Raw genomic sequence first — 26078 nt, 5'->3', positions numbered from 1 at the left:
TGACTTTAGAGAGAGGAAGGGAGAGGGAGAGAGAGAGAGAAACATTAATAAGAGAGAACATCGATTGCTTGCTTCCCACACGCACCCCACTGGGGATCAGGCCCACAACCTGGGCATGTGCCCTGACCAGGAATCGAACCAGCAACCTCTTGGTGCGTGGGTCGACGCTCAACCACTGAGCCACACCGGCCAGGCGCCTTTCCCCATTTTCTATGGAGGTTGAGCAGCGGTCTCTTCTCATACTTATTAATCCATAAGATTTCCCCATCTGCAGAATTATTTATATCTTTCTCGTGTATTTTAATCATGAAGGAAAGCTATTTTAAGATGAGACAGAATTGGAAGGAAGGAACGAGGGTCTGAAGGCCGAGTGCCCCTAGCGAGAGAGAGTGGTGTGCGTGTGTTTCGTACGTGCAGTTCTGCCCAGTTCACGAGGAAGCCTTCCCCCAGCCCTGTGCCGTCCCTCAACGTGTGCCTGAGAACTAGGAGGGAATGAACAAGGACTCCGTGCCTAGTAAGTAGAAAACTCCGATTCCTCCCATTTTTGATGCTGGAGCATCTGCTGGGGTAGCATGGATTCAGGGATGACACATACCCCGGTGGCCGCTGTTCCCAGTACCTTTGGCCCCATGTACCTCCTTAGTCTAACTTTACTCTTTGAGATCAGGGGTCATCGAACTTGACTCTGGTGTCTTACAAAGAAGGTGGAGACAAGTCAGAAAGATTTCCTCTTGGGTAACCTTTTCCCCGTCTTGGCGAGTCTCCAGCTCTCTTGCCCAGGCCACCATGCTCCCAGATCTGCGTTGGCTGTGTGCCCAGCCACCTCTTCTTTCAAAAGCTCTGTAAACTCCGCTGATCTGAAAGGAGGGTTTGTTTTGGTGCTTCCTGGGAGATGGAGAGGAAGACGAATTCTAGGTGATCTGACCTCGCCCAGCTGTCTCAACGTGCATCGGCGTTAAAGATGCTCACCAACATGTCCTGCCGATGTCCGAAGCAGGGAAGCCTAGTTACTTTACTCGGCCAGGTCTTTGAAAGGGAATGCAAACTTTCCTGCTGAGCCTGGAATCCCCCCAATTTTCCATTGTCTGTGCATGGACATCTGTAATAAGAATGAAAATTAAGAGAGAATATAAAAGCTTAATACTGTTAGGATTTGGGGAAAGTTACCATTCTGAAATGTTTTTCATGATTGCTCGTTTGTACAGTACATCAGTATAATTTTAGTAGATTGGAGCTTTGGACAGAGCCGTGGTTAGAAGACTCAGTCCCTTTCTCTGACTTTGAGGGACTATGGAGTTTGTTTGACTTCAGGAGGTCATTTTTCTTTTTCAGGAGGTCTTTTTTTTTCTTTTCTTTTTCAGGGGGCCTTTTTTTTTTTAATCCTCACCCGAGGATATTTTTTCATTTATCTTCAGATAGAGTAGGAAGGAGAGAGAGATGGAGAGAGAGAGAGAAACATCGATGTGAAAGAGACACGTCAACTGGTTGCCTCCTGTACAACCCTGACCAGGGCCGGGGACGAACTGGACAGAATTGAACCCATGACTCATTGGTCCGTGGGCCAACGCTCTACTGCTGAGCCAAACTGGCCAGGGCAGGAGGTCATTTTTTTTTTTTTAGGAGGTCATTTTCGGTTGTTTGACCAAGATTTTGAATTGGGGGAAAAGCTATGGAGTGAAACACATTCCTCTTAATTTAATTTAAATTTTTAGTAGCTGTTCTTTTCCCCCCACTTATATTGAGATGCAATTGTCATACAGCGCTGTGTAAGTTGAAGGTGTACAGAATAATGACTTGACTTACATATATTGTGAAATAAGTTTAGTTAGCATTCATCATCTCAGATAGATATAAAAAAAAAGAAAAGAATGTGGTGTGTGTGTGTTTGTTTCTGTGATGAAAACATTTGGGCTTTACTCTCTTAGCAGCTTTTAAATATACCTGGAGCAGTGTTAGCTCCAGTCATCACACTGTGGTTACATCCGCATCCCTGTGCTCACGTGTCTTATAGCTGGAGTTTGTACACTTGACCACTTTCATCCAGTACCCCCCCTCGCCCCGTTAAATTTATGCTGCACAGTGAAGAGAGAGTGTTAAATCTAATACAGCAAAAATCCAGATTTTGTTGTTGTTGTTGTTGTTAATCCTCACCATTGATTTTTAGATAGAGTAGAAGGGAGGGAGAGAGGGGGAGAGAGAGAAAGAGAGAAACATCAATGTGAGAGACACACATCAATTGGTTGCCTCCCCCATGATCTGACTGGGGCAGAGGATTGAACCTACAGCCCAGGCATGTGCCCTTGTCTGGGAATAGAACCCTAGACTCTATGATCCGCGGGCTGATGCTCTAACCACTGAGAAAAACAGCCAGGGCCAGATTTTTTTTTTATAATCCTCACCTGAGGATATTTTTCTGTTTATCTTCAGATAGAGTGGGAGGGAGAGTGAGAAAGAAAGAGAAATACATCTATGTGAGATAGACACATTGATTGGTTGCCTTCCACATGACCCCAACCAAGGCCAGGGACCAAATCACAACCAAGGTATGTGCCCTTGATGGGGATCGAACCCACAACTCTTCGGTGCATGGGTCGACACTCTAACCGCTGAGCCAAATCCATCAGGGCACGGCCAGATTTTTAAGGGGATAGAGAGTGTGCCCTTGATTCATTTCTCTATCAAGTTAAAAAAAAAAAAATCATGGCACATGGGAAGTATAAGGTCTCTCAGCTATTTCTTACCTGGGGAGGTTTTTGCCCCCTTGGGACCACTGGGCAGTGTGTGGAGACATTTTTTATTGTTCTTACGTGAGGAGGGGAGGCTACTGGCATCTGGTGTTTGGAGACCAGGGATGCTGCTGAACACCTACTGTGCACAGGACAGCCCCCTCAACAAGGAATGATGCAGCCCAAGATATCGGTCATGCCAAGGTAGCAAAACCCTGAGGGTACTGGCTGTGAGGCCTGCTGGCTGTCTGACGTGGGCAGTTACTGTACCTTTCTGGGCATCTGTTTTCTTTGACTCATTAGAGTACACGCCTCCAAAAGCTGCCGAGATACTTAGAATGAGAGGGAGTCAACCAAGTCCTTGGCTCACCTTTAAGCAGCCAAATGCCCTGCCAGTCTGAAAACAGATGCAATTCACACCCAACCTTTTGGTCTTGCCTGCAAATGAGGATACAGTCATATGGCCCAAAGAAGCAGGCAGGTGCACCTGTTTCTGAGCCATTTAAAGAGGAAATTGGTGACACTCTAGCCTGCTAAAGGCTGCCTGGACACATAGGACCCCTTATAAGACCCCACCTCCCTTGACTTCTGAATTCCCAGGGTGCCAGAGATGCCTTTATTAACAGGAATGTCCACTGATTCCCTCTATAAAATGGGAAAGGGAGGAAAACCTCTCTTTAGTTTAACCCTGAGCCCTGTGACGTGTCTGACTTTACCTGTATACTCTCATGCCCATGTACCCATTGTGTTTGGGGAGCTTTGCAAATGCAGGTCCTCCTTGAGCCACGAGGCACACCCAGGGGTGGGAGGTACTCCAGCTGTGAGTGCTTAGCATCCTGTGGGGAGGTTTCACAGGAGGGAAACCCGCCTGGATTTCAGCAGAGAAGGTTTCTTGGGTTGTGTTTGGTATTTTAGTTTTATGGCTAATGTTTTGGTTCTATCCATTTGCAAAGGGAATTTCTGGGACCATGAATTTAGAATGATGTTGTCATGGTTTCACATGAAAAACCTGTACTTAATCTAAGGTCAGTCTGTCAGAAATCCAGACCTGACGCCTGTTTTCCTGGGGGTCCGGTGAGGAGGACATCCATACTCGTTGGCCAGTGTGGAGCAGAGGAGAGTCATGGGCGGGACTCTCAGGACTGGGAGGGCCACAGGGTCTTGTAACCTGTCAGGTGTCAGGTTTTCTTGAATTCAGAACTCTCTTGGCCTCCTTCCCTTCACCCATTGTACAGATGAAGAAACTGAGGCTCAGAAATGGAAAGCGTTTGTTAAGGTCACCCAATGAGCTTGTAGTAGTCAGACTTAAGCCCAGGGATTCTGATGCCCAGCTTGGCCCTTTCTGGGCTTTCAAGATGTGGTGGGCTGGGTTTTGAACTGTGCCTGTTGGGTGTCCCCAACACCCAGCCAAAGACCCAGGAGAAAATATGGCTAGATCTTCCCAGTGTATTTAGTGAAACCTACTATGAATGTAGAGGGTACCCTGGGGGACACATTAGAGGCGAAAGAGCTTCCAGTTCAATCTGAGGGATAGGATGATGCCCTCGGATGATGCTACTGGGCAGGTGAGAAGCGATCCAGTTCAGATGGGGGAATCATGTATCAAAAGCAACGCTAGCTAAGCTGTCAGGTACACAGTGGCCTAGGGAGGCAGGAGGGGAGGAGGAGGGTCAGGACTTGACAGGGTGTGAGGAAGAAGAGATTCTCCCAGGACCCAGTGGGCCAATTAGGTTTTGCCGTGGATAGGGTTTGAGCAGATGATCACTTGAAATCACGATGACGTCGGTAATACAAGCAAGTACTATTTATTCAGCTCTTACTGCGTACCAGTCTCTACACGGAGTATTTTAGGTGTGTGTCGAGGGCGCTGTTGGAGTCCTCCTTTGACAGATGGGTAAATCAAGGCACAGGGGTGACGTGTCTTGCTCAGCCATGCAGCTGGTGAAGGGCGGGAGCCTGACTTCCGATCCAGCATTCTCCACCCTTTGCTTGTTGCAGCTGGATTTCAGCTGGAGGATTTGGGCACCTGTGGTGGGTCAGAGGAGCAAGTGGAAGATTTGAATACAGGAATGAAACAATCCAAGGGCTGCGTTAGACACAGGATGGCTGGTGAGACCTCTGGAAGGTGCTAGACGTACCAGTAGGGAAGGCAGGAGACCGGTGTGGAGGAGGAGGAGGAGGAAGAGAAAAGTGTCAGGATGCCCAGAGGGGCCTGGAGAGGGTTCCGTGGTGAACGGGATGGTCAGTCATGGTGGAAGGCTCGATGAGAGAGGATGATTTACAGGTGAAATTTGCTCATGGCAATGCCAGCCACACAGCTGGATATGTGGGCTTGAGGGTGGACAGTTTGGGAGCTTCTGCGGAGAATTAACTATCCCTGAAGTCGGGGCAGTGGTGGCAAGAACTGACATGTGGCAGGGACAAGCAAATGCCAAAAGGATCACTTACGACGCGTGTCCCAAAGCACAGACGCCAGAGTTTCCGGGCTGGGTTGGATCCCCTGAGTCTACCAGCAAGTCCTTGGTCCTCTTGCCGCTGCCCCTGAACCAAGGGAGCTGCCCCTAGAGGCTGCCTTCCTCGCTCTGAGCCTTGCTTTCCTCAGCTGGCACCTCTCATGAAAACAGAGTGGACCCAGCCCTGTGCAAACACACTTGAGAGCTGGAGGAACAGGTCCTGGGGCATTGCTAGTGCCACATTCCATGTGGCTCCTCACAGGTCAAGCCCAGGCCGTGACCTTGAAGAATGAGAGTCGGGTCAGCCCCTCGGGCACTAAGAGAGGGAAAGAGAAACGAGGGTGGGGAGCAGATGGAGGCAAAATGCTGGAGTGTCGTGGAGAAAAGCCCTAAGAATTGTAATTGTAATTTTTGCGGTTGCCTGGCCCATGTTGTATGATCCTATATGAAGCATAAGCCCCACTGGACACACTGTGTGTCATGCACTAGACACAGGTGTTGGGGTCAGTCAACATGGTACCACTTTGCTAATCCTGAGGGAACAGTGCCCAAGAGGGGAGGGAGCACCTATGTTGTACAAATAGTGGCAAGTACCCTGTAATCGTGATTCAACTGCTAGAGACCTTGGCACGGCTTGGAGACCAAGGAAGACCGTGGCTGAATGTGTATCATTCCATCTCTCTGGGCCCATGGTTTTTAGGTGAATTATTCAATGTCACTCATGCTTGGCCCTCGTGACACATACCCCATAGCCAGGAAACTGGTCAGAGGTTGCAAACCGATGGCCCACAGATACATTTTTATTTTGTTTTCATCGGGACAGTGTGTTTAACAACTGAAGTCGTTGAGAACACTTACAAATTGGGAGTCTTTAGCCCTGGCCGGTTTGGCTCAGCGGTTAGGGCATCGGCCTGCGGTCCGGAGAGACCCGGGTTCGGTTCCCGCTAAGGGCATGTACCTCGGTTGCAGTTTGTCCCCGGCCCTGGTTGGTCGTGCGGGTGGCGACCACTCGATGTGTCCCTTTAAACATCGATGTTTCTCTCTCTCTCTGTTCCTCTCTCTCCCTCCCACTCTATCTGAACAAAGAAGGGAAAAATGTCCTCGGGTGAGGATGATAAAAAAAAAAAAAAAAAAAAAAAATTGGGAGTCTTTAAACCAAAGTCTAGCCCGGCCTGTGTGGCTCAGTGGTTGAGCGTCGACCCTGCACCAAGAGGTCGCCGGTTCGATTCCCGGTCAGGGCACATGGCCAGGTTGTGGGCCTGATCCCCAGGGGGGGGCATGCAGGAGGCGGCCAATCAACGTTCTCTCTCATCGATGTTCTCTCTCTCTCTAAAATCAATAAAGGAAAAAAATGAAAAAAAAAAATTGAAGTCTAGGTCTCCTGCTGTTCTTAACAAGGGGAAATATGTGCAAACAGGGCCTCTGTTGCATGTGACAGTGACGCTGCTGTCCCGCTTCCGGGTTTGTGAGCACCACTGTTTGTAGACAGAGAGATGGCTGCCAACTGGCCACCCGTCACCATGTTTGTTCCAGTGTTTCTGTCACACCAGGCCTGCCTCACTGGTTTTCTGTGCTTAGGGGGCCCTAGGGCATTTGAACTTTGGACACAGTGCTTTGAGTCATTTCGCTTCACTGGGTGCTGGTCATCTGGGTGCTGGAACAGAGAAGCCCCAGCATTGTTGGAAGGGGGCAGCCCCAGGACAGGAGTAAGGCGTGGTGACGCTGCTGGGTGCATCTGGAAGGTTCTCAAACACCTGTGTGCAGGAAGGCTTGGCTGGAGCCGTGTTAGGCAGAGGTAGGGGTCGGGTGACTTTCTCAGAGGAGCTGAGACAAAGGAGTTGCAGAGCCGAGATCTGAGCTCCAATCTCCAGACGTGCGGTCTGTGGATCTGACCGCCACACCCCCAGATTGAACTTCCAGTCACAAACCCGCCCTCTCGGGCTTGTTTTGTTGTGCTTTGTCTGGGAGGGGGGCGAGGAAGGAGGGCCTCTCTCCGAGCTGGTGTTGACGTAAACCGTGCCTGCCGGTGTTCACTGGGAGCCCGCTGCCGACCAGCTGTTGAAAGGGCCTTGGAGTAAACACACCCCCTGGCTTCAGGGTTGCATTTCAGACTAAAAGAATTTCGAACTTCTCCTCTGTCTTGTTACAAATGTGTATTTTGGCTCCAGTGGAAGGATCCTCGGTCTCTTCTAGAAGGTCCCTTTTCTTGCCTGTGCCTGTGAAGGGCAGCGTGGACATTTATTGAAAACTACCACTTGCCATCACTTTGTGGAGGCCACCTGGTTTAATGAGACCTTGTTCCAGGAAAAAAAAAATTGCGGCAAGGGGCCCTGGCTGGTTTGGCTCATCGGTTAGAGCCTCGGCTCAAGGACCGCAGGGTCTTGGGTTTGATTCCTGGTCAAGGGCACCTACCTGGGTTGCAGGTTTATCCCCGCCCCCAGTAGGGGTCGTGTGGGAGGCAACCAATCGACGTCTCTCTCACATCGATGTTTCTCTCTCTCTCCCTCCCTTCCTTCCACTCTATCTAAAAACAAATCAATGGAAAAATATCCTTGGGTGAGGATTCAAGAAAAAATATGCAGCAAGGGGATCACGCTGTTGAGGGTGGCCAGCAATATCTTGTTCCTTCTTTGAGTCCCGACTCTCCTATTTCTTCTGCAGGAAGTGTTAAGCCCAATAAATTTCTACGGCTGCTCTCCTGCTCAGGCCCCCCGCGCACACCCAGGTACAGCTGAGAAAACAGGACTGTGTGGAAACACTGGGTTTTGAACCCAAGTTTGACTCTACACCTGAGTTCTTTCTATTTTTTTTTTTTTTTATCCTCACCCGAGAACATTTTTCCATTTTTTTGTACAGATAGAGTGGGAGGGAGAGAGAGAGAGAGAGAGAAACATCGACGTGAAAGAGACACATCGAGTGGCTGCCACCCACACAACCAACCAGGGCCGGGGACAAACTGCAACCGAGGTACATGCCCTTAGCGGGAACCGAACCCGGGTCTCTCAGGACCTCAGGCCAATGCTCTAACCACTGAGCCAAACTGGCCAGGGCCTGAGTTCTTTCTCGAACCAGGTACTTCTTCCTTGAGCTGTGTGTCTCTGAGTGAGGCGAGGGGTCTGCCCATCAGGCTGACCCACTGTCCCCTGGAGAGACTCAAATGACCTTGTAGCCATTGCCTTTGCCTCAGGCTGTGAGGGGGAGACACCTGTTCACAGGTAGCCCGAGCAAAAGTGCCTGTATTGTCACTGAGGCACTTTGATATGTGTGGATCTTTGATAGGGCAGGGGCGAGGCTTAAGGGCTTTAGGGGGTTTGAGGAAATGGGAAAATCATGCTTATACGTGGAAGATTTACTATTAAAATGTGGGAAAACCCCGAGACAGTGCTTATTATTATAGCGGTAGCTCCAGCTCGTCCTGTGCCTTGGAGACCCTGCGGCTGTAGGTTGGTTTCTTTAGGGCGTATGCGACAGAGGACCCGGCCCTGCCTGGCTTTGGTGAAGAGAGTGACTTTGTAGTTACCAGGAAGCCTGGCTTCATAGGAGATTTGAAACGTGGTCTCTCGCTCTCTCTTTGGGTGTCCACAAGGGGCTTTCTAGCGTGGGGGTGGCAGGCTCGGGCACCCGCACGGCCAGCACAAGGGCAAGTCGGGGTTCTTTGCAAAGCCAGGCGCTCGCTCTCAGCAGCCGTGAATCATCCGGGTAGAGATACGGGCCGTTTTCCTGAGAAAGGTGTGGTGTGTGGGTCTGTGCAGGCGGGGCGCTGGACCCTGGTCTCCAGGGCACAGGGATGGGTGGATTTCCTGTGGCTTTGTCTGGGGTTGCCTGTGACATTTGGAGTCATTTCTGGGCTTCGATGCCCCCCATCCAGTACCGGAGATGGAACTGGTCGGGGATTGTAAGTCATCGAGGGCAGGATGCAGACATTTATGTTACTCCTTTGAGGGGAGGTGGAGAGAAATCAAGGATCTGTTGGTGGTGAGAATGTGGAGACGATGGTGTCTATAAAATTAGCATGTGCAGCCCTGCACAGCGCCTCCTTCCAAAATACCATTGTCCCAGGGCCACTGGGGGAGCCATTGGCTGTGCCCCTTCTTTCCTGCCACCAGGCTCGGCACTGGCACCACGCTCCGTCCGTGTTCAGAGTCCAAGCTTCTCATACCCATCTCGCCCTCTCCCCCCCCGGATGAAAGCAGGAGGGACAGATTGTTCTGTTACGAGACTCAGGGATCATCAGGTTTTACAGCTGATTCCTTCCCAGCTCCCAGGGTAAATGTCTGTAAATGACACGTCCTTAAGTCATATTTTTTTGGTAAATCATAGCAGGTAGGTAAGACAAGCAAGGTGATGTTGCTAAGAGACTGCGAGAAGACTTTGAGAGTGAATTTGTGTTTTTATCGTTTCGCAAACTTACGGAGCTTCTGTGTGCTGAGCACGAGAGAGCTCACGCGTGTCTTTGGCGTGGTCTCTGTGGTCTCCATCGGGAGTGGCTTACAGTCTACAGGAAGAAGGTTTAGAGAATATGATTCTTTTTTTTTATCCTCACCCGAGGATATTTTTCCATTAATTGTACAGATAGAGTGGGAGGGAGAGAGAAGAAGGGAGAGAGAGAGAGAAACCTCGATGTGAAGGGACACATCGAGTGGCTGCCACCCGCACGACCAACCAGGGCCGGGGACAAACTGCAACCGAAGTACGTGCCCCTAGCGGGAACCGAACCCGGGTCTCTCAGGACCGCAGGCCGACGCTCTAACCGCTGAGCCAAACTGGCCAGGGCGAGAATATGATTCTTCAATGCCCCATTTGTGGTTTTGGAGGGTTGGCTGGTTTCTCATAGACAGTATCATATATATATATATATATATATATATATATATATATATATACACACACACACACACACACACACACACACACACACACATATATATTTTTAAAAATTATTATTATTTTTAATCCTCACCCGAGGATATTTTTCCATTTATCTTCAGATAGAGCAGAAGGGAGAGAGGAAGAGAGAGAGAAACATTGACGTGAGAGAGACACATTGATTGGTTGCCTCCCACACATCCTCGACCAGGGCTTGGGACGAACCGCAACCAAGGTACACGCCCTTGACCAGAATTGAACCCAGGACTCCCTGAGCCATGGGCCAATGCTCTAATCGCTGAGCCAAACCAGCCAGGGCTCGAATAGATTTTAAAAGGAGAGACACCAGAGAAGACAAGGCGTTTGGAAAAGAGTACAGGGTAGCAGAGCAATAAATGCACAGACATCGGTAGTAATAATAATGGCAGTATTCCCGGTGGTATCGTGAACGTTCAGCCCTGCCCTGATAATGTTGCATCCGTCATGCAGGGACAGTGACACTGGAGACTGGGGGCCCTGTCTCAGCACGTTCCCTGTGACCCATAGTGGTCTCTATTATTTCAGAGGTAAAAGCTTAGCATTATAATTCAGTAGCCTCATAAATCCTCATGATGGATACAATATTGACTCGTTTTCACAAGTCCTGGTCATACAAGAGAGGCTATAACACTTCTATTTGTTTATTATATTCGCTAACAGTTATTTTTGCTGAGAGCCTCCTGTGTATAGGCTTGTTACATGCATCATCTCATTCAATCCCCCCTCACCTGTGAGGGACAAATATTATTCTTATCCCATTTTATTTGGGGGGAGGAGGAGGCTTAGGGAGATTAACTCACTTGTCCATGACCACACAGGTAGAAAGTGTCCAGGCTCTGACCCAAATCCTACCTGACCGGTCCATAGGGCAGTGCTTTTATTTTTTTATTTATTTATTTTTTAATCCTCACCCGAGGACATTTTTCCATCTTTTTGTTCAGGTAGAGTGGGAGGGAGAGACAGGAACAGACAGAGAGAGAGAAACATTGACGTGAAAGGGACACATCGAGTGGCTGCCACCCGCACAACCGACCAGAGCCGGGGACAAACTGCAACCGAGGTACATGCCCTTAGCGGGAACCGAACCCGGGTCTCTCAGGACCGCAGGCCAACGCTCTAACCACTGAGCCAAACCGGCCAGGGCTAGGGCAGTGCTTTTTTTTTTTTTTTTTTATCCTCACCCGAGGATATTTTTCCATTTTTTGTATAGATAGAGTGGGAGGGAGAGAGAGTGAGAAACATCGACGTGAAGGGACACATCGAGTGGCTGCCACCCGCACGACCAACCAGGGCCGGGGACAAACTGCAACCGAAGTACGTGCCCTTAGCGGGAACCGAACCCGGGTCTCTCCGGACCGCAGGCCGACGCTCTAACCGCTGAGCCAAACCGGCCAGGGCTAGGGCAGTGCTTTTAATGCCAGCTTTGCCACCTATGCTTGGAGCAGTGACCATCCAACACCCAGGGCAGGGGAGGGGCTGAGGGGGGAGGGGGCGGGGTTTGTCATGCCCATGCAAGTGTAGGGCTGGATCCTGTCCTCACTGGACATTTTCATCTTTTGTTCATCATGGATTTTTTAAAATTATTTGTCTTGGTTCCTGGGTTTTCCAGTGCTCGGGCAAGTGGAATCATCTCTGTTCTGTGAGTGAGCACCACAAGCCGTATGTGGTCAGGACCGTGCCCGAGGTCCCACGGCTGAACGTGCAGGAGCCGGGGTACTTGCCAGGTCCCCTGAGACCCAGGCCGGGGACCGCAGGGTGGCTTGTGGAGTTCTCAGGAACCTGCTTCCCTTCCAGGTCGGGAAAGAGGTTGAAGAAGACCCGCAAGTATGACATCATCACCACCCCAGCTGAGCGAGTGGAAATGGCCCCGCTGAACGAAGAGGATGACGAGGACGAAGACTCCACAGTATTTGACATCAAGTACAGGTACAGCGGGAACGGCAGCTCTGTTCACTTTGGACAACCCCGCCAGGCCAGGCATGTATTCTTGTTCCCTGGCCGAGTGTCTGACCTTGGGGTGTGCTGCTTGCGGGGGAGCTGCTCTGACCCCTACAACAGCACCCAGCACCCAGAGAGCTGACACAAATACGTACAGAAATGGTGATTCCCTACTTTCCCCAGATTCCAGCAGTGAAAAGTCAGCTTTACAAGAGGAAAGGGAGGCTTGAATTTCAGACAAGAAGCTGGCCATGCACTTGCTGTGGGGGATGTGGTTTGAGCCCCCCATCCGCCACACACCGTGCACACAGATGGAAACGTCTCTCTCAGCCTCTCTTACATTGATCCCCGAGAGCATGGAGTGGGAAAAGGGGTTACTCCTCGGCTGGAATTTACTGATGAGCTCCAAAGCCAGGTGCATTTCCTCAGGGTAGCCTGTCGGAAAGTCAGAATGATGTTGTGACTTCAGGAGTATAGGTGGTTTTCGGATCCTTCGGGGATGTAGTTCAGCTCTGTGGGGTTCTCACTGTGAGAGCTGGGGGTGAGCATTGTTTAGAGATGAGGGCTCAGGGGTCCAGAGACAGGATACTGCTTGCCCAGGGTCTCAGTTATTTGTGGCAAAGGTGAGACACAAATCCACGCTGGACCCAATCCTGAATGCGGCCCCCAGCCCCCAGGGCTCCCCAGAGAAACAGAACCAAGAATCCTATTTCTTTATAGAAGGAGATTCATTATAAAGGTCCAGGTGTAAGTTCCAGTCCCAGGGCACGAGCAGACCAATGTCCCACCTCAAAAACAGTCAGGTAGAGAGAGCGAATTCTCCTTCTTCAGCCTTTTCTGTTCAGGCCTCCAACAGGTTAGATAAAGCCCACCCACACTGGGAAGGCAATCTGCTACACTCAGCCTATGGATATAATTGTAAATATCATCCAAAAACACCCTCAGAGACATGCGCAGAATAATATTTAAGCAAATGTCTGGGCAGCCTGGGACCCAGTCAAGTTGACACATGAATTTGACCAGCACACACAGTTTTTCCACATCTTGAAAGGTAGGTCTCCCATACTTCCCTGACTTCTTCTCCAGCATGGCCTTGGCTATTCTTTAAAAAAAAAAAACATGTTTTTTTCTTTATTGATTTCTAGAGAGAGAAAGGGGAACAAGGGGGCAAGAGTGATAGAAACATCGACGAAATAGAACATCGATTGGTTGCTTCCAGCACGCCCCCTACTGGGGATTTGGCCCATAACCTGGGCATGTGTCCTGACCGGGAATTGAATGGGAGACCTCGTGGTACATGGGTTGATGCTCAACCACTGAGCCACACTGGCCGGGCTGCCTTGGCTAGTCTTAGCCCTTGGCCCTTCTGTATAAATTAGTAGTCAAATTTAGCAAAACGGTGTTTTGGATTTTGATTAGAGCTGTATGGACTCTATTGACCAGTTTAGGGAGAATCAGCCCGTTATGTTGACTTTTCCAATCCATGAACATGAAATGACTTTCCATTTTTTAGATATTCTCAAAAATGTCTTTCAGTACTTTAAAAAATGTCTTCATAAGTGTGTTATAAATTTTTGTTAGATATTCCCAGGTATTTTATATTTTGAGACATGTATGCTTTAAAAATACTATTTTCTTTGTACCCATGTGTAAGAAATTGGCTGTATTATTGTATTTACTTGCATTGCTGATATTGGAAATAGTTTGTCAATGAATCACACCTAGAAGACAGAAACAAAACACAGATTGGTTATAGATAGCAGAGTGGGGAACAAATCATTAGCTAAAATGTACATTTTTGGTGAAGAGCAGCATCCTTGGGGGAGAATCAAAACAATTAGTAATATTTATCCACACTGCAAAATAGTATACACATAAGAAAGTTAGGTATTTCATTGATTTTATGGCTAAGCCATTTTATCTGCCTCACATTCAATGCACAGAAATAAATCATAATGTGAAGAAAACTGTGTGTGTCCTTAGCCCTGGCCGGTTTGGCTCAGCCGTTAGAGCATCAGTCTGTGGACCAAAGAGTCTCAGGTTCGATTTCCGGTCAAGGGCATGTAACTCAGTTGCAGGTTTAATCCCTGGCCCCAATTGAGGTCGTGCAGGAGGCAACCAATCGATGTTTCTCTCCCCCCCATCCCTCCCTCCCTCCCACTCTATCTGAAAGTCAATGGAAAAATATCCTTGGATGAGGATAAAATAAATAAATATAAATAAAATCATTTAAAAAAAAGGAAAACTGTCCTCATCATTAGTCACAATAAAACAGGCCCACTGCATCCATAGGCCTGGGGGTTGGACAATAGGAGCACTTGATGACTTAAGTGGATCAACATGCTGTTCTGATTCTGAGCCACTGAACAGAATTTCATCCACATTTGGTGACCGAAATCACTCCTTGGGAGCCGTAATACGCTGAGCCATCTTTGTGGTTGCCTCAGATCTCACGAAACAAGAAAAAATCCTCAACAAGGAAATGTAAAAATCAGTTTGTCCAAAATTCTATCTACAGCCTGTTTCTTGAGGGTCAGGTGGAAAAGGAGGCCCTTTCTTGAGTACATGGATACAAGTATTATTGGCCCTTTCTTGAGTACATGGATACAAGTATTATTGGCCCTTTCTTGAGTACATGGATACAAGTATTATTGGCCCTTTCTTGAGTGCATGGATACAAGTATTATTGGCCCTTTCTTGAGTACATGGATACAAGTATTATTGGCCCTTTCTTGAGTACATGGATACAAGTATTATTGGCCCTTTCTTTAGTACATGGATACAAGTATCATTGGCCCTTTCTTAAGTACATGGATACAAGTGTCATTGTCATCTAAAGACTGCTAGATTGATACAGTGTTTGGTATAATGAAGACAAGGTACATACTGAAACTGTCACATTAAGAAACTTCCCACAACTTGTCTCAATTCTTCACATAATAAAGCAGGGTCCTTTTCCAGGCTGACAATTGGTGCTGTATTGGCATTTCTTCTGGCTATGCCAATCCCACCAAAGGCAAATGATTTTTAAAAAATTTTTCAGTTTTATTGAGGTATAAGTGACATACATTACAGTATAAATTTAAGGTGTACAGAATAATGACTTCACAGGTTGTGAAATGATTACCGCAATAATTTACAAAATTTATCTTCGCTTGTGATGAGAACTTTTAAGATGTATCTATCCTCTTAAGAACTTTATTATTTTTAAAAAATTTATTTTCTTTATTGATTTTTAGAGAGAGAGGAAGGGAGAGGGAGATAGAAACATCAATGAGAGAACATCGAGTGACCGCCTCTTCTTGCATGTCCCCCACTGGGGATTGGGCCACAACCTGGGCATGTGCCCTGACCTAGAATTGAACCAGTGACCTCTTGGTGCATGGGTCGATGCTCAACCACTGAGCCACACCGGCCAGGCTCTCTTAACAACTTTAAAATACACCATACAGTGGTGTTAACTATAGTCATCATGATGTACATTACATCCTCAGTACTTATTTATGTCATAAGTAGAGTTTGTATTTTTTGACCACCTTCACCCAATTCCTCATCCTCAACACCCCCACCTCTGGAAACCACAAATCTGATTTCTTTTTTGATGAGTTTGGTTGTTTCATATTCCACAGATAAGTGAGATCATACAGTATTTGTCTTTTTCAGTCGGACTTATTTCACTTAGCATGGTGTCCTCAAGTGTCATCCATGTTGTTGCAAATGGCAGGATTTCCTTCTTTTTTATGCTGAATAATATTCTACTGTGTCTATGTACACACACACACACACACACACACACACACACACACACACACCACGTTTTCTTTATCCATTTATCTGTTGATGGGCACTGAGGTTGTTTCCATGTCTTGGCTGTTGGAAGTAATGCTGCAAACATTTCTTTAGCACAGCGATTTTGTTTCCAAAGGCAAACCAATAAATGGAATCACTTGGTAGGTGTTAAGGTAACAGATGATTGTTTTGATTTAGAAAGGACAGCTTTGCTCCCTGTTCAGTTGCAAGGGCAACAGGAGGTAAGAAGCCGAGTCTCAAAGTGTGCTCTGGAGGATTTTCATTGTAACAGGCACCGTCTCTACCTGACCCAACAGCATGGGGCTCTTCCACACGTGGTGACTGGCGATAGGGGAATCCTTCCCCCCATCACCATTCAAAGCAGAAACTCAGGACCCAGCAAATCCATGAGTATTAGTCTTCTACTCCAGACCATCCGTCTTAATGAACCCCTGTGCCCTGCAGGATCAATTTCCACGCCTGGCTTTCTGTTTTCAGGGCTGCTAGCTTCTCCCTGCTGTCACTTTGGGGACAGCTTCAAAAAACAGGTTCCTCTGCAAGCTGTCATCACAAGACCCGCGACCTTGTCTCTGATACTTTTTAAAAAAATACCATTGTCTCACTTCTTGCTCATGAGGTCTAAAAATGCGGTTGATTAAAAAAAAATCCAGCAACTTTGCTAAATTCTTATTAATTCTAGTAGTAGAAATGGGAATTATTTTGGATTTCTGTATAAATATATCATCTGAGACTAATCCTTTCCAAATCCCTCAACATTTTATTTCTCTCTCTCTCCCTATCTATACTAATTTTTGGCCATTGTCATTTGTTAAGTGATGATAATAGGCATCCTGTCTTGTTCTTGATCTTTTAGAGCATACTTTCATTATTGACCACAAAAAGTAGTGTTTACTATAGAGTTTTGTAGAATTTAAAAAAATATGTTTTATTGATTTTTAATTTATTTTTTCTAGAAACAGTACTTTATAACATGTAGTTCAATAACCTTCATAGTGATTTTTAAAAATATATATATATTTGTATGGATTTCATTTTTGGAGAGATAGATAGAAACATTGATGCGAGAGAGAAACATCGATAGGCTGCCTCCTGCACACCCCCTACCAGGGATTGAGCCCAAAACCTGGGCAATTTGCCCTGACTGGGAATCGAACTGGGGCCTCTCAGTTCATGGGACAATGCTCAATCCACTGAGCCACACTGACTGGATTTATTGATTTTTTTTGTCTGGTCCACAGGACTACGCTCTAACCACTGAGCCAAATCCACCAGGGTGCTTACTTGTTATTTTTTTAAAGGGAGAGGGAGGGAGACATAGAAACATCAGTTGGCTGCCTCTTGCATGCCCCCTACTGGGGGTCGAGCCTGCAACCCAGGCATGTGCTCTGAATAGGAATCCAATCAGTGACCTCTTGTGTGCTGGACAATGCTCGATCCATTGAGCCACACCAGCTGGGCTTGTAGAATTGTTTTTTTAACTAGAAAGTTTTTCTCTGTTCCTAGTTTGCTAATGTCAAATTTTGTTAAATGCCTTTTCTAGCTCTATTGAGAATATCATACTTTTCCCCTTACTCTGTTAAAGTGGTGAAACTATATTTATTGATTTTTCTAACATTAAATCAATGTTGCATTCCTGAGATAAAATGAGTTTTGTCATGGTCATGTTATTTTATACATTGCTGAATTCAGTTTGCTGGGTTTTTTTGTATTTCACAATTCATATTTTTTTATTGGAGTCTACAGAATGCTAAGTAAAAGCAGTATTCAGTTTGCTGATATTTTGTTCAGAACTTTCTTGTTTATCTTAGTGACTAAGATTGGTTCGTCACTTTCCTCCTTTGTAATATCCTTGTCAGGCGTTGGTAAAAGTTTGGCTAGCCTCATAAAACAAGTTGGGAATGTGTGACTTATTTTCCTGTTCTCTGAAATAGTTTGCATCAGATTAGAATTATTTGTTTCCTGAATGTTTTGTAGATTAAAAAAAAAAACTATTGGTGTTCAATTCTTTGACGAGTTATAGGACTATTTAGTCTTTATTTTTTCTTGAGTCAGTTTTAATGGGTTGTATTTTTCTGAGGTTGTGTTCATTTCATCTACATTTTCAAGTGTATTGTCTTAAAATTGTTCACATTTTCTTATTCTCATCTTTTCAATCCTGGTAACATGTGTGGTCGTGGAGCCTTTTTATCCTTAATATTGATTATGTTTGCCTTTTCTCCTTTTTCTTGATCCAGCTTGCTGGAAGTCTGATTTTATTCATCTACACAAAGCACAAACTTTGGCTTCTTTGATCCTCTCTATGACTATTTTCAATTGATTTCTGCTTCTCTTCCTTAAGCTTTCTTTAAGTGTGTTCTGTTCTTTTTTTCTAACTTCTATTGAATATTTAGCTCATTCATTTTTAGCCTTCTTTCCTGGAATGTTTGTTCTGTAACTTTATCTAATCCAGCCACCTCCCACAGGCTTTTCTTATCATCACTGGCCACTAGCGCCTCCCTGTTTGTTGAGAACTGGACTTCAAGTAGCTCATGTTATCAGGATGTGAGTGAACTTGGAGTGAATCACTGGGCTTAAGACTGCTCTAGTCCTCAGGCTCAAAGACAACGTTTAGACTGAGAGACCGCTTTCCTTATCATAGGTATAGTGAATGGTATAGAAATCACAGATCAGAAAAAGAGGAAATAAAATTACCTCTCATTTCACTGCTGCATGATAACCACTAGAGTGTGTCTGAGTACATATGTGGAATTTTCTTTTTTTTTTTTTTGCAGAAATAGGACCATGTAACACATAGTGTTTTGGAACATTTTTCACTTGAACCGTATATCACGAACAACTTTTCAGGCCAATACATTGGAAAAGAACAAGAATTTTAGGGGCAATTTTATGTTGGTTTGGTGTTTTTGAGAACTTCTTTGTCTACACGTGATAATCCGTTCACAGGTCTTTGTCTTTTTCTCTGGGAAACAGTACGTTTACATCGGATATGGCTGGATCGTGACCTTGGGTGATGTTCTGAGTGAGTGCAAAGAGGAAAATCATGTTTTTGGTGCCAGGGAAGTCAGGCGGTAACTTGGCTCTTACTATTACACGTGTGTAGTTCTGATAACATCTCGTGACTTGGATCCGGCACGCCTCAGCCAGGCAGGAAATGGAGACCAGGCAGGCAGGACGAGGCTGTAGCCATCACCTGGGTTGTTATTATCACCCACGAGATAGAATAAGTAGGGCCCAGAAGTGGAAGGGAAAAACCTGTAGAAATGAGATTCCAACTCTGTACTTTAAAAGGCTAATTACAAGAGAGGATGTGGTGGTGAAACGGAATACAGAGAACCCTGGGGTTTTGAAATGGTTCCATATTTCAAAAGGCGATTGCATCCTGGTTGCCTGTGTTTTGAGCTTGGTCGGCCTTGCATGGAGTTGCGGCTGCTGTTTTGGGTCTATCGGCATCCCTGTTTATTGCAGGAGTCTTTTGTGACACCCTGTGGGCGTCCCCTAAGGCAAGGCAGATGCTTTCTTCCTCTGTTTGTCTGGTAGGTGAGACCGGCAGGTGTGACACACGCTGCCCAAAGGTGCGGTGCTTGGAGGACCCGGTACCGGCTCCTGCCAGCCCTGCCTTCCCCAGAGAGGGAGGCCCCTGTTCCTTTGCCTCTTAGGTTTTGAAAACCTGTAGGGGTGCAGGTGTGTGTTCAAGAATTGCCTGCCTTCCACCCTTTTGTGGATAGAGCTGCCTGTGGGAATTGAATTAGAAACGGATAAGACTTGTGTTGTAACGCTAAAGGCCACGCCTGGCATCTTGTCTTTGGAACGAAGGGCATTTGGGGGCTGATTGCAGCCAGGGGACCCTGGAGGGTAGGCTGGGAGCAGGAGGAAACAGATTTGATTTGCTCATTACTAGACTGAGGCTTGGGCTCAGGGTCCCAGTTGCTAAGCACACTGAGGACAGGGGCTTCTTGCGTGGTAGGGCTTAAAGACCCTGTGCCCGCCCCATGCTGCCTCATCACCTGAGGACGGGGAACGAAGCTCTGGAGCATCAGCTTCGGGACAGTGGAGAGGCAATGGGTATCGTGCGCGTCCGGGCCTGGAAGGAATCAGGGTACCTGGTGACCCGCAGGCCCTCGGCAGATGCTGGAGCATCCGACTTGGGCCTGAAACAGCCTCAGGGGTCACCCCCAAACCAGTCTGAATAAAGCCCTACCAGCCCTCTTCCTTGAAGGATGCCGAGCTCACGTGTTAAAAGTGGGCATCTCCCGAGGCATTTTTGTTTCCTTGAAAAGCAGTATGGGCACTCAGGGACAGTTCTCAGCTACGATACTGTGCATCTTAAAACTCTGAGTTTTATGTCTGGAAGGAGCGAGCCTACGCAAACAGGAAATTTGCGTGGCAATGAACATTTACTACCAAGTGAATGTGACTTACTCAGTTTTTTTTTGCCTGCATACACATGCAGTTTATAGTGCTGCCTAAGAATCTGTCAAAAAGAGAGAGAGAAAAACAAAACAGTACAGATAACCCTAACTAGAAATGCTTTTGTGGAAGCCAGCCACATTTTTCAGCTCTATTTTTTCCACGTTTGGTGTCCTGGGTGGAAACGGTGGAACCGTGGAGGGCTCCCGTGGTGCGTGGTGGTCCTCACGCCTCCATCTCAGGTGCACCTGTGAACAGAGCCTCACTTCCTGCCTCAGCTTCTCTGCCGTTTATTCCCCAGGGTCCCTGTGCCCTCTTCCGGCCACATCCTCGCTCACTGCACCACGAGTTCAGCTGCCAGGGTGCTGGGCAGGTGCTGGGACTTCAGGTTGAGGGCTCTTTCCACGGACAGAGAAGCTTCTGACAGAACAAAGGACAAGGACAGGTGGGGACACGTCCCTGTCCTTCTCTGGGACGGTGATAACCCCTTGTCATTGTACAGGGCAGTTGGAAATCTGAAAGGAAGAAGCACGGGTCACAGCATCTGCACAAGCCTTCAGCTCTCCACGGAGTTTCCGGGGAGGCCAGGGGCGGGGGCAGCAATGCCATTCTTTCTGGTTTACCTTAGTGACGATGCAGAAATGTCCTGAGCAGTGTGGCTGTTCTGGGGGCAGACGCAGGGGCTGAGAGAGTTCTCTTAGCAGTCTCTGCTTGTCACTCTCTTCACGGGTCCAGCTCCTGCGCCTGCCAATTCCATTCGCTGTGAGTGCGGGGTGGGGGAGCCTGCCCCTGTCCCCCGGGAGCTGTCCGCCAGTGCGGTGGCAGGGGACAGCAGCAGTACTGACACTTAGGGGCTGGCCTGGCGAGTGCCACAGGGAGAAAGGGCAGAGCCCTGTGGGCAGCCAGGAGGGGCCCCTCTCCCAGGCCGGGAGCTCTTACCAGAGGAGGTGCAGAGAGGCCCAGGAAATAAGCTCAAAAGGGGTTTAGGGGCAGGAGGAGAGAGGGCATTGCAGGAGGAAGTGGATTTGAATGAGTGTAGGGGTCAACAGGCTAGCTGCAGCTGGGCGCCTCTGCCCCCCAGGACCTTCTTCGGGGAGACAGATGCAATGAAGAGACCTGGGACTCTGTCTCCTCACATAGAGCCTGTGTCCACAGTCCCAGGAACGTCCCGACTCACAGCTGCACCAGAGGGTCTGAAGGGCAGCCAGCTTCCCCGCTCAGGCTTGGGATGGGGTCACATCCGTGTGGAGAGCCCCAAAGAGCCAGTGACCTCCGTGGGCATTCGTAGGTGCCCAGAGCGACGGCTCCTCACGCAGGTGTGAGGAAGATTGTCATGTTCTCTTTTTCAGTAGCAGCCCTGGAGGGTTAGTTCTGCTGAGGAAGGAACCCCAGGATCAGTGACGTGCTGGATGAATTGTGGAGGGCTCCCACCGTCTGCCCGTCTCTCCCCACCCTGTGTGTGTTTACGTGTGGGCATTTACTCCTATCGGCACAGAAGGATGGGGCGCAGGCAGGGGACCTGGCAGAGCATCCCTGGGGTATGCACCAAGAGGTCACCAGTTTGATTCTTGGTCAGGGCACATGCCCAGGTTGTGGGCCTGATCCTTGGTGGGGGGCATACAGGAGGCAGGCAATCAATGTTCTCATTGATGTTTCTATCTCTCTCCCTCTCCCTTCCTCTCTCACTAAAAATAAATTAAAAAAAAAATCAATGAAAAAAAAAACTTACTTTGAAAAGGAGGGACATCTGCAATACTTTCAACAATGAAGATAAATTAAAAAATAAAAATTATCCATAAAAAAGTGCTCACTTTGCGGACTTTCGCATCTTTTGTTAAGCCTTGGCGTAAACACCCGTAGAAGTGCTAGGAAGGAGTGATGCGAGGAGGAAGAGGTTGAGGGCTAGGGGGTCTGTGTGGGGAACTAAGAAAGGATGCGGAGGGACGGGAAGGACTTACCTGGGGGAGTGGAGCTCACCTTGCAGACAGCATCACGTTCAAAGGTCCTGTGGTTGGAGAGTGTGACCCACAGAATGGAGACTGTTAGGGAGGGTTCAGAATGGGCCTGGGGCTCTGCAGGAAGGCCCTGACTTCTTCTTCCTTTTCTTTTAGGTAAAACCTGTTTTCCAGTGTTTTGCATCCTGTGGAAAATCGGTCAGCTGCAGCCTGGGTGTGGACGATCTGGAAGCCATCTGGTCCGAGGCGTTGAAACCAAAACAAACATTATTTATGAAACTCTGGCACATCTGTGTGTGTCGAACGTCTGCTCAGAATGTCACCACAGGAGAATCACCTCGACCACCCTCTGGACGCCCCTTTAAAATGTTACCCCTTGTTCCTCCTCACGAGGGCTTTTGCCTTGCTAAGGGGTAAAGGGTACACACATGTTGACTTAAAAAATATTAATTTGAAAGCAACTGTTGACAAAAGTAAAAGAAATCAGAAGTGATCAAGAACCTCAGAAAGCCTGCAGGATGCCCATCTGTGTATTTAGGATTTCTGACCTGCTCTCCTGGATGTTTGACATGTTACACGTCTAGCTCTTTGGTAGTTTTTTGGGCTTGGTCCAGTTCTGGCCTTCTGTTGGGAATGGCTGTGTGCTAGTTCAAAGTGAAAGTGCTTGGAGCTGGTCAGCCCATAGCAGAAGTATACACGACTGTGGCTCCTTTCTTTGTTTGTTTGTTTCTTTTTTTTAAGGGTTCAAAGAATTAGGCCTGGCTAGTTCACAACGAGTCTTGAATGTCAGGAAAAAAAACATGTGTGTGCGTGTACATATAACACAATTTCACCTTCTCTGAAGGGAAGAGGAGGTACTAGGCAGCCTTTGGTGAACATACATCTTTGTCTGTTTCTCTGCCCTGTCACGGTTCTTACGTTGTCGGCCTTAGAAATCTAATTTTAAGATATCACCGTGGGCCCTGGCCAGTTTGGCTCAGCGGTTAGAGCGTCGGCCTGCGGTCCGGAGAGACCCAGGTTCGGTTCCCGCTAAGGGCACGTACTTTGGTTGCAGTTTGGCCCCGGCCCTGGTTGGTCGTGCGGGTGGCAGCCACTTGATGTGTCCCTTTCACGTCGATGTTTCTCTCTCTCTCTCCCTCCCACTCTATCTGTACAAAAAATGGAAAAATATCCTCGGGTGAGGATAAAAAAAAAAAAAAAAAGATATCACCGTGGTAATTTAAATGAATGACGATTAGGTTGGCTGAAAAAGCACTGTCAGGCACTGTATTTGAACTTGGCGTCGGCCAGGCTGGACTAGCGATCACTGAACTCAGGAGGTACCACGGGTGTGGGGCAGGGGTTTGGGTGGCTTTGGAAGCAGGGACTTGGGGTGACTTCTCAGGTTGATGGAGGCTCCCGTTTCACTGTTTCCCCAGGGTGGATGCTTCTGCTCAAGTCCACCGTTAGTGCCTTTGGGGGCTCTGGGACCCTGTTCTCTCTGGAAAGGGGTTTTGTACTTTTTTTTGTTTTCAAATCTCCTTTTTTCTTTTCTGGCTCTCTGCAGGGTTTGTGTATTTGCCTGTTAATTGTCCACACCATTGCTTTGGATGAAAACTCTCGCCTTTCCCAGCTCACCCCTTTTACAGATTCTCCAGTTTCCTGAGAAGGGGCTGCCAGAGCGGCAGGGGCTCCCCCGCTGCCTGAGGCCCCCTGGGCATGGTGCTTTGCAGCCCCCGACTGTAAGGACGGCCCATTGGCCTCCGCGGGAAAGAGGGCAGACCTCGGGGAGACCAGTGCGAGAACATCGAGAACATCGCTCACTGTGTGGAATGCACAGGAATGCACACGGCGTGCCTGCTCCTCCCTGATTCCACTTCCCCTGTCGACTTTCCTTTTCCCTTTCTCTGTCCTGTTTGCCAGAGGGATAGGCCTGCTTTCTCTCTCCCCGCCACAGTGTCATCGCGGGCCAGACTGGTGACTAAGGGGGGCTGCAGCGGCGTGCCCTGCGCACCTTTGAACGGAACTGCCCTTCACGCCTGCCTTGTCCACAGGTGCTGCAGGGTGAGCTGCAGGGAAGACTGGCCCCGGCTTCCAGGCGTTCACCGCCAGCCTGGCAGAAGCAGCAGAGCATGACCTTCCGATTTTGGAGCTTCAACACTGTAGGCTCATCAATCAAACAAACAAACAAAAACAAAGCAACAAAAAACCCTTTGGCGTGAACCACACGTGCATCGGTTTGGATGTTTTTGAGATGGAGGCTTTTTGGGGTGATCAGGGTTGAGGGCACAGGCTGGGGGAGGAGTAGGTAGGGCCTAGTGGGAGTTGGTTTAGAAAAAAGCTTAGCAATGAAATGGCCCTTGTGGGTGAAGGGGGACAACCTGTTATTCCATATACAGTCTTAGGCCCATCTAAGGCTGCCTTTTTGGTTGGTAAACATTGAACCCTCATTGGTTTGGGGGAATCTTCTCTATTTTCCGAAGAATAGAGAACCAGTTGTGTCAGAAACTGCTGGCCAATGACTGCCTCCTACCTGGCTTGGCTTAAGCTTTCTAGGAGTGGGAACGGGGTAAGTTCAGGCTGTGCTAATGTGCCGATGAGTAAGCTCCAGAATGAAAAGCTCATTGGCTTTCATTCTCATGTGGTTCCTTGGACATTACGGAGAAGCTGGTGGGTGAGGTCTGCCTTCCTCTCCCAAGGAGCTGCTCCTGTGATCTGCCTTCTAAAGTTGTCCACGGGGCTCCTTCTTAGTTTTACGTTGTTTTTACAGTTGAACTCTGTGCTTTCCTCTTGACCTCTTCCCATGTGGTTTGCTGTTTTTCTTCAGTGTTTTGTTTAGGTTCCTTTCTCTTTGTGTTTCTCTTGTAGGTTTTTGGCTTGTGGTTACCATGAGGTTTATGTATATCATTCTTTATAGCACTCTGGTTTTTTGTTTTGTTTTGTTTTGTTTTGTCTTGTTTTGTTTTTTGGTACGTGCCCCTAGTGGGAACCGAACCCGGGACTCTCTGGTCCACAGGCCGATGCTCCAACCGCTGAGCCAAACCAGCCAGGGCTATAGCACTCTGTTTTAAGCAGATTGACATTTACGTTTCAATATCTTCTCTAAGGACTACATTTTTATACTTCCCATACATGCTCTATGTTACTGATATCATATTTTAGATCTCTTTGTATTGTGTATCTCCTAACGACTTATTGTCGTTTGAGCTGAGTTTGAAACGTCTTTCTTTTAACTTTTGTAGTAGCTTTTTAAATGTGTGGTTTGCTGTACTTGTTGAATTTGTGAGGGTGTTTTCCTTTTCTCATATTTTTAAATTTCCTTTTCTACTTAGAGAAGACACTTTAACATTTCTTGTAAAGCTGGTTTAATGGTGATAATGAAGTCCTTCAGTTTTTGCTTGTCTGGGAAACTATCTCTACTTTAATTCCTTGTTGGGTAAATTATTCTAGGTTGCAAGCGTCCTCAATACTTTGTACACTCTTTTAAAAAATTTTTTCTTTATTGATTTTAGAAAGAGAAGTAGAGAGAGGGAGAGAGAGATAGAAACATCGATGAGAGAGAACATTGACTGGCCGCCTCCTGCATGCCCCCCACTGGGGATCAGGCCACAACCTGGGCATGTGCCTTGACTGGGAATCGAACCAGCGACATCCTGGTGCATGGGTTGATGTTCAACCACTGAGCCACACCAGCTGGGCTCTCTTTTTAAAAATAGAACGAGAATTTTATTGTTGGATGAAAACAGTGGCTGCTCATAGATTCTGTGCTGTAGTTCTCCTTTTCCAATTATTGACCCAGTCTGCCTGGTCCTGGGCTCTCTTCCATCTTGGCAAGATGACCCCGAGGCAGAGAGACTTGCCACAGGCTTTTGCAGAGTGTGGCCCAAGTGTCGGGAAACAGACTT

The 26078-nt window shown here is 47.6% G+C and overlaps 1 protein-coding gene across 1 annotated transcript in view; it reads left to right on the top strand.

Moving 5' to 3' along the window:
* The window catches only part of FAM174B (family with sequence similarity 174 member B), a 28225-nt gene extending 5087 nt beyond the window's left edge, over positions 1–23138 (top strand). Inside the window, exons 2-3 of the mRNA XM_036278150.1 lie at positions 11879–12010; positions 22351–23138. Of these exons, the coding sequence (XP_036134043.1) occupies positions 11879–12010; positions 22351–22354 (136 nt within the window). The 3' untranslated portion in view covers positions 22355–23138. The remainder of the gene's footprint in view (positions 1–11878; positions 12011–22350) is intronic.
* The last annotated feature ends 2940 nt before the right edge of the window (positions 23139–26078 follow it).

This window comes from Molossus molossus, unplaced genomic scaffold (genome assembly GCF_014108415.1).
Source record: "Molossus molossus isolate mMolMol1 unplaced genomic scaffold, mMolMol1.p scaffold_m16_p_24, whole genome shotgun sequence".
Classification (NCBI taxonomy): Eukaryota; Metazoa; Chordata; class Mammalia; order Chiroptera; family Molossidae; genus Molossus; species Molossus molossus.
This window is presented reverse-complemented; position numbering and strand designations above follow the sequence as displayed.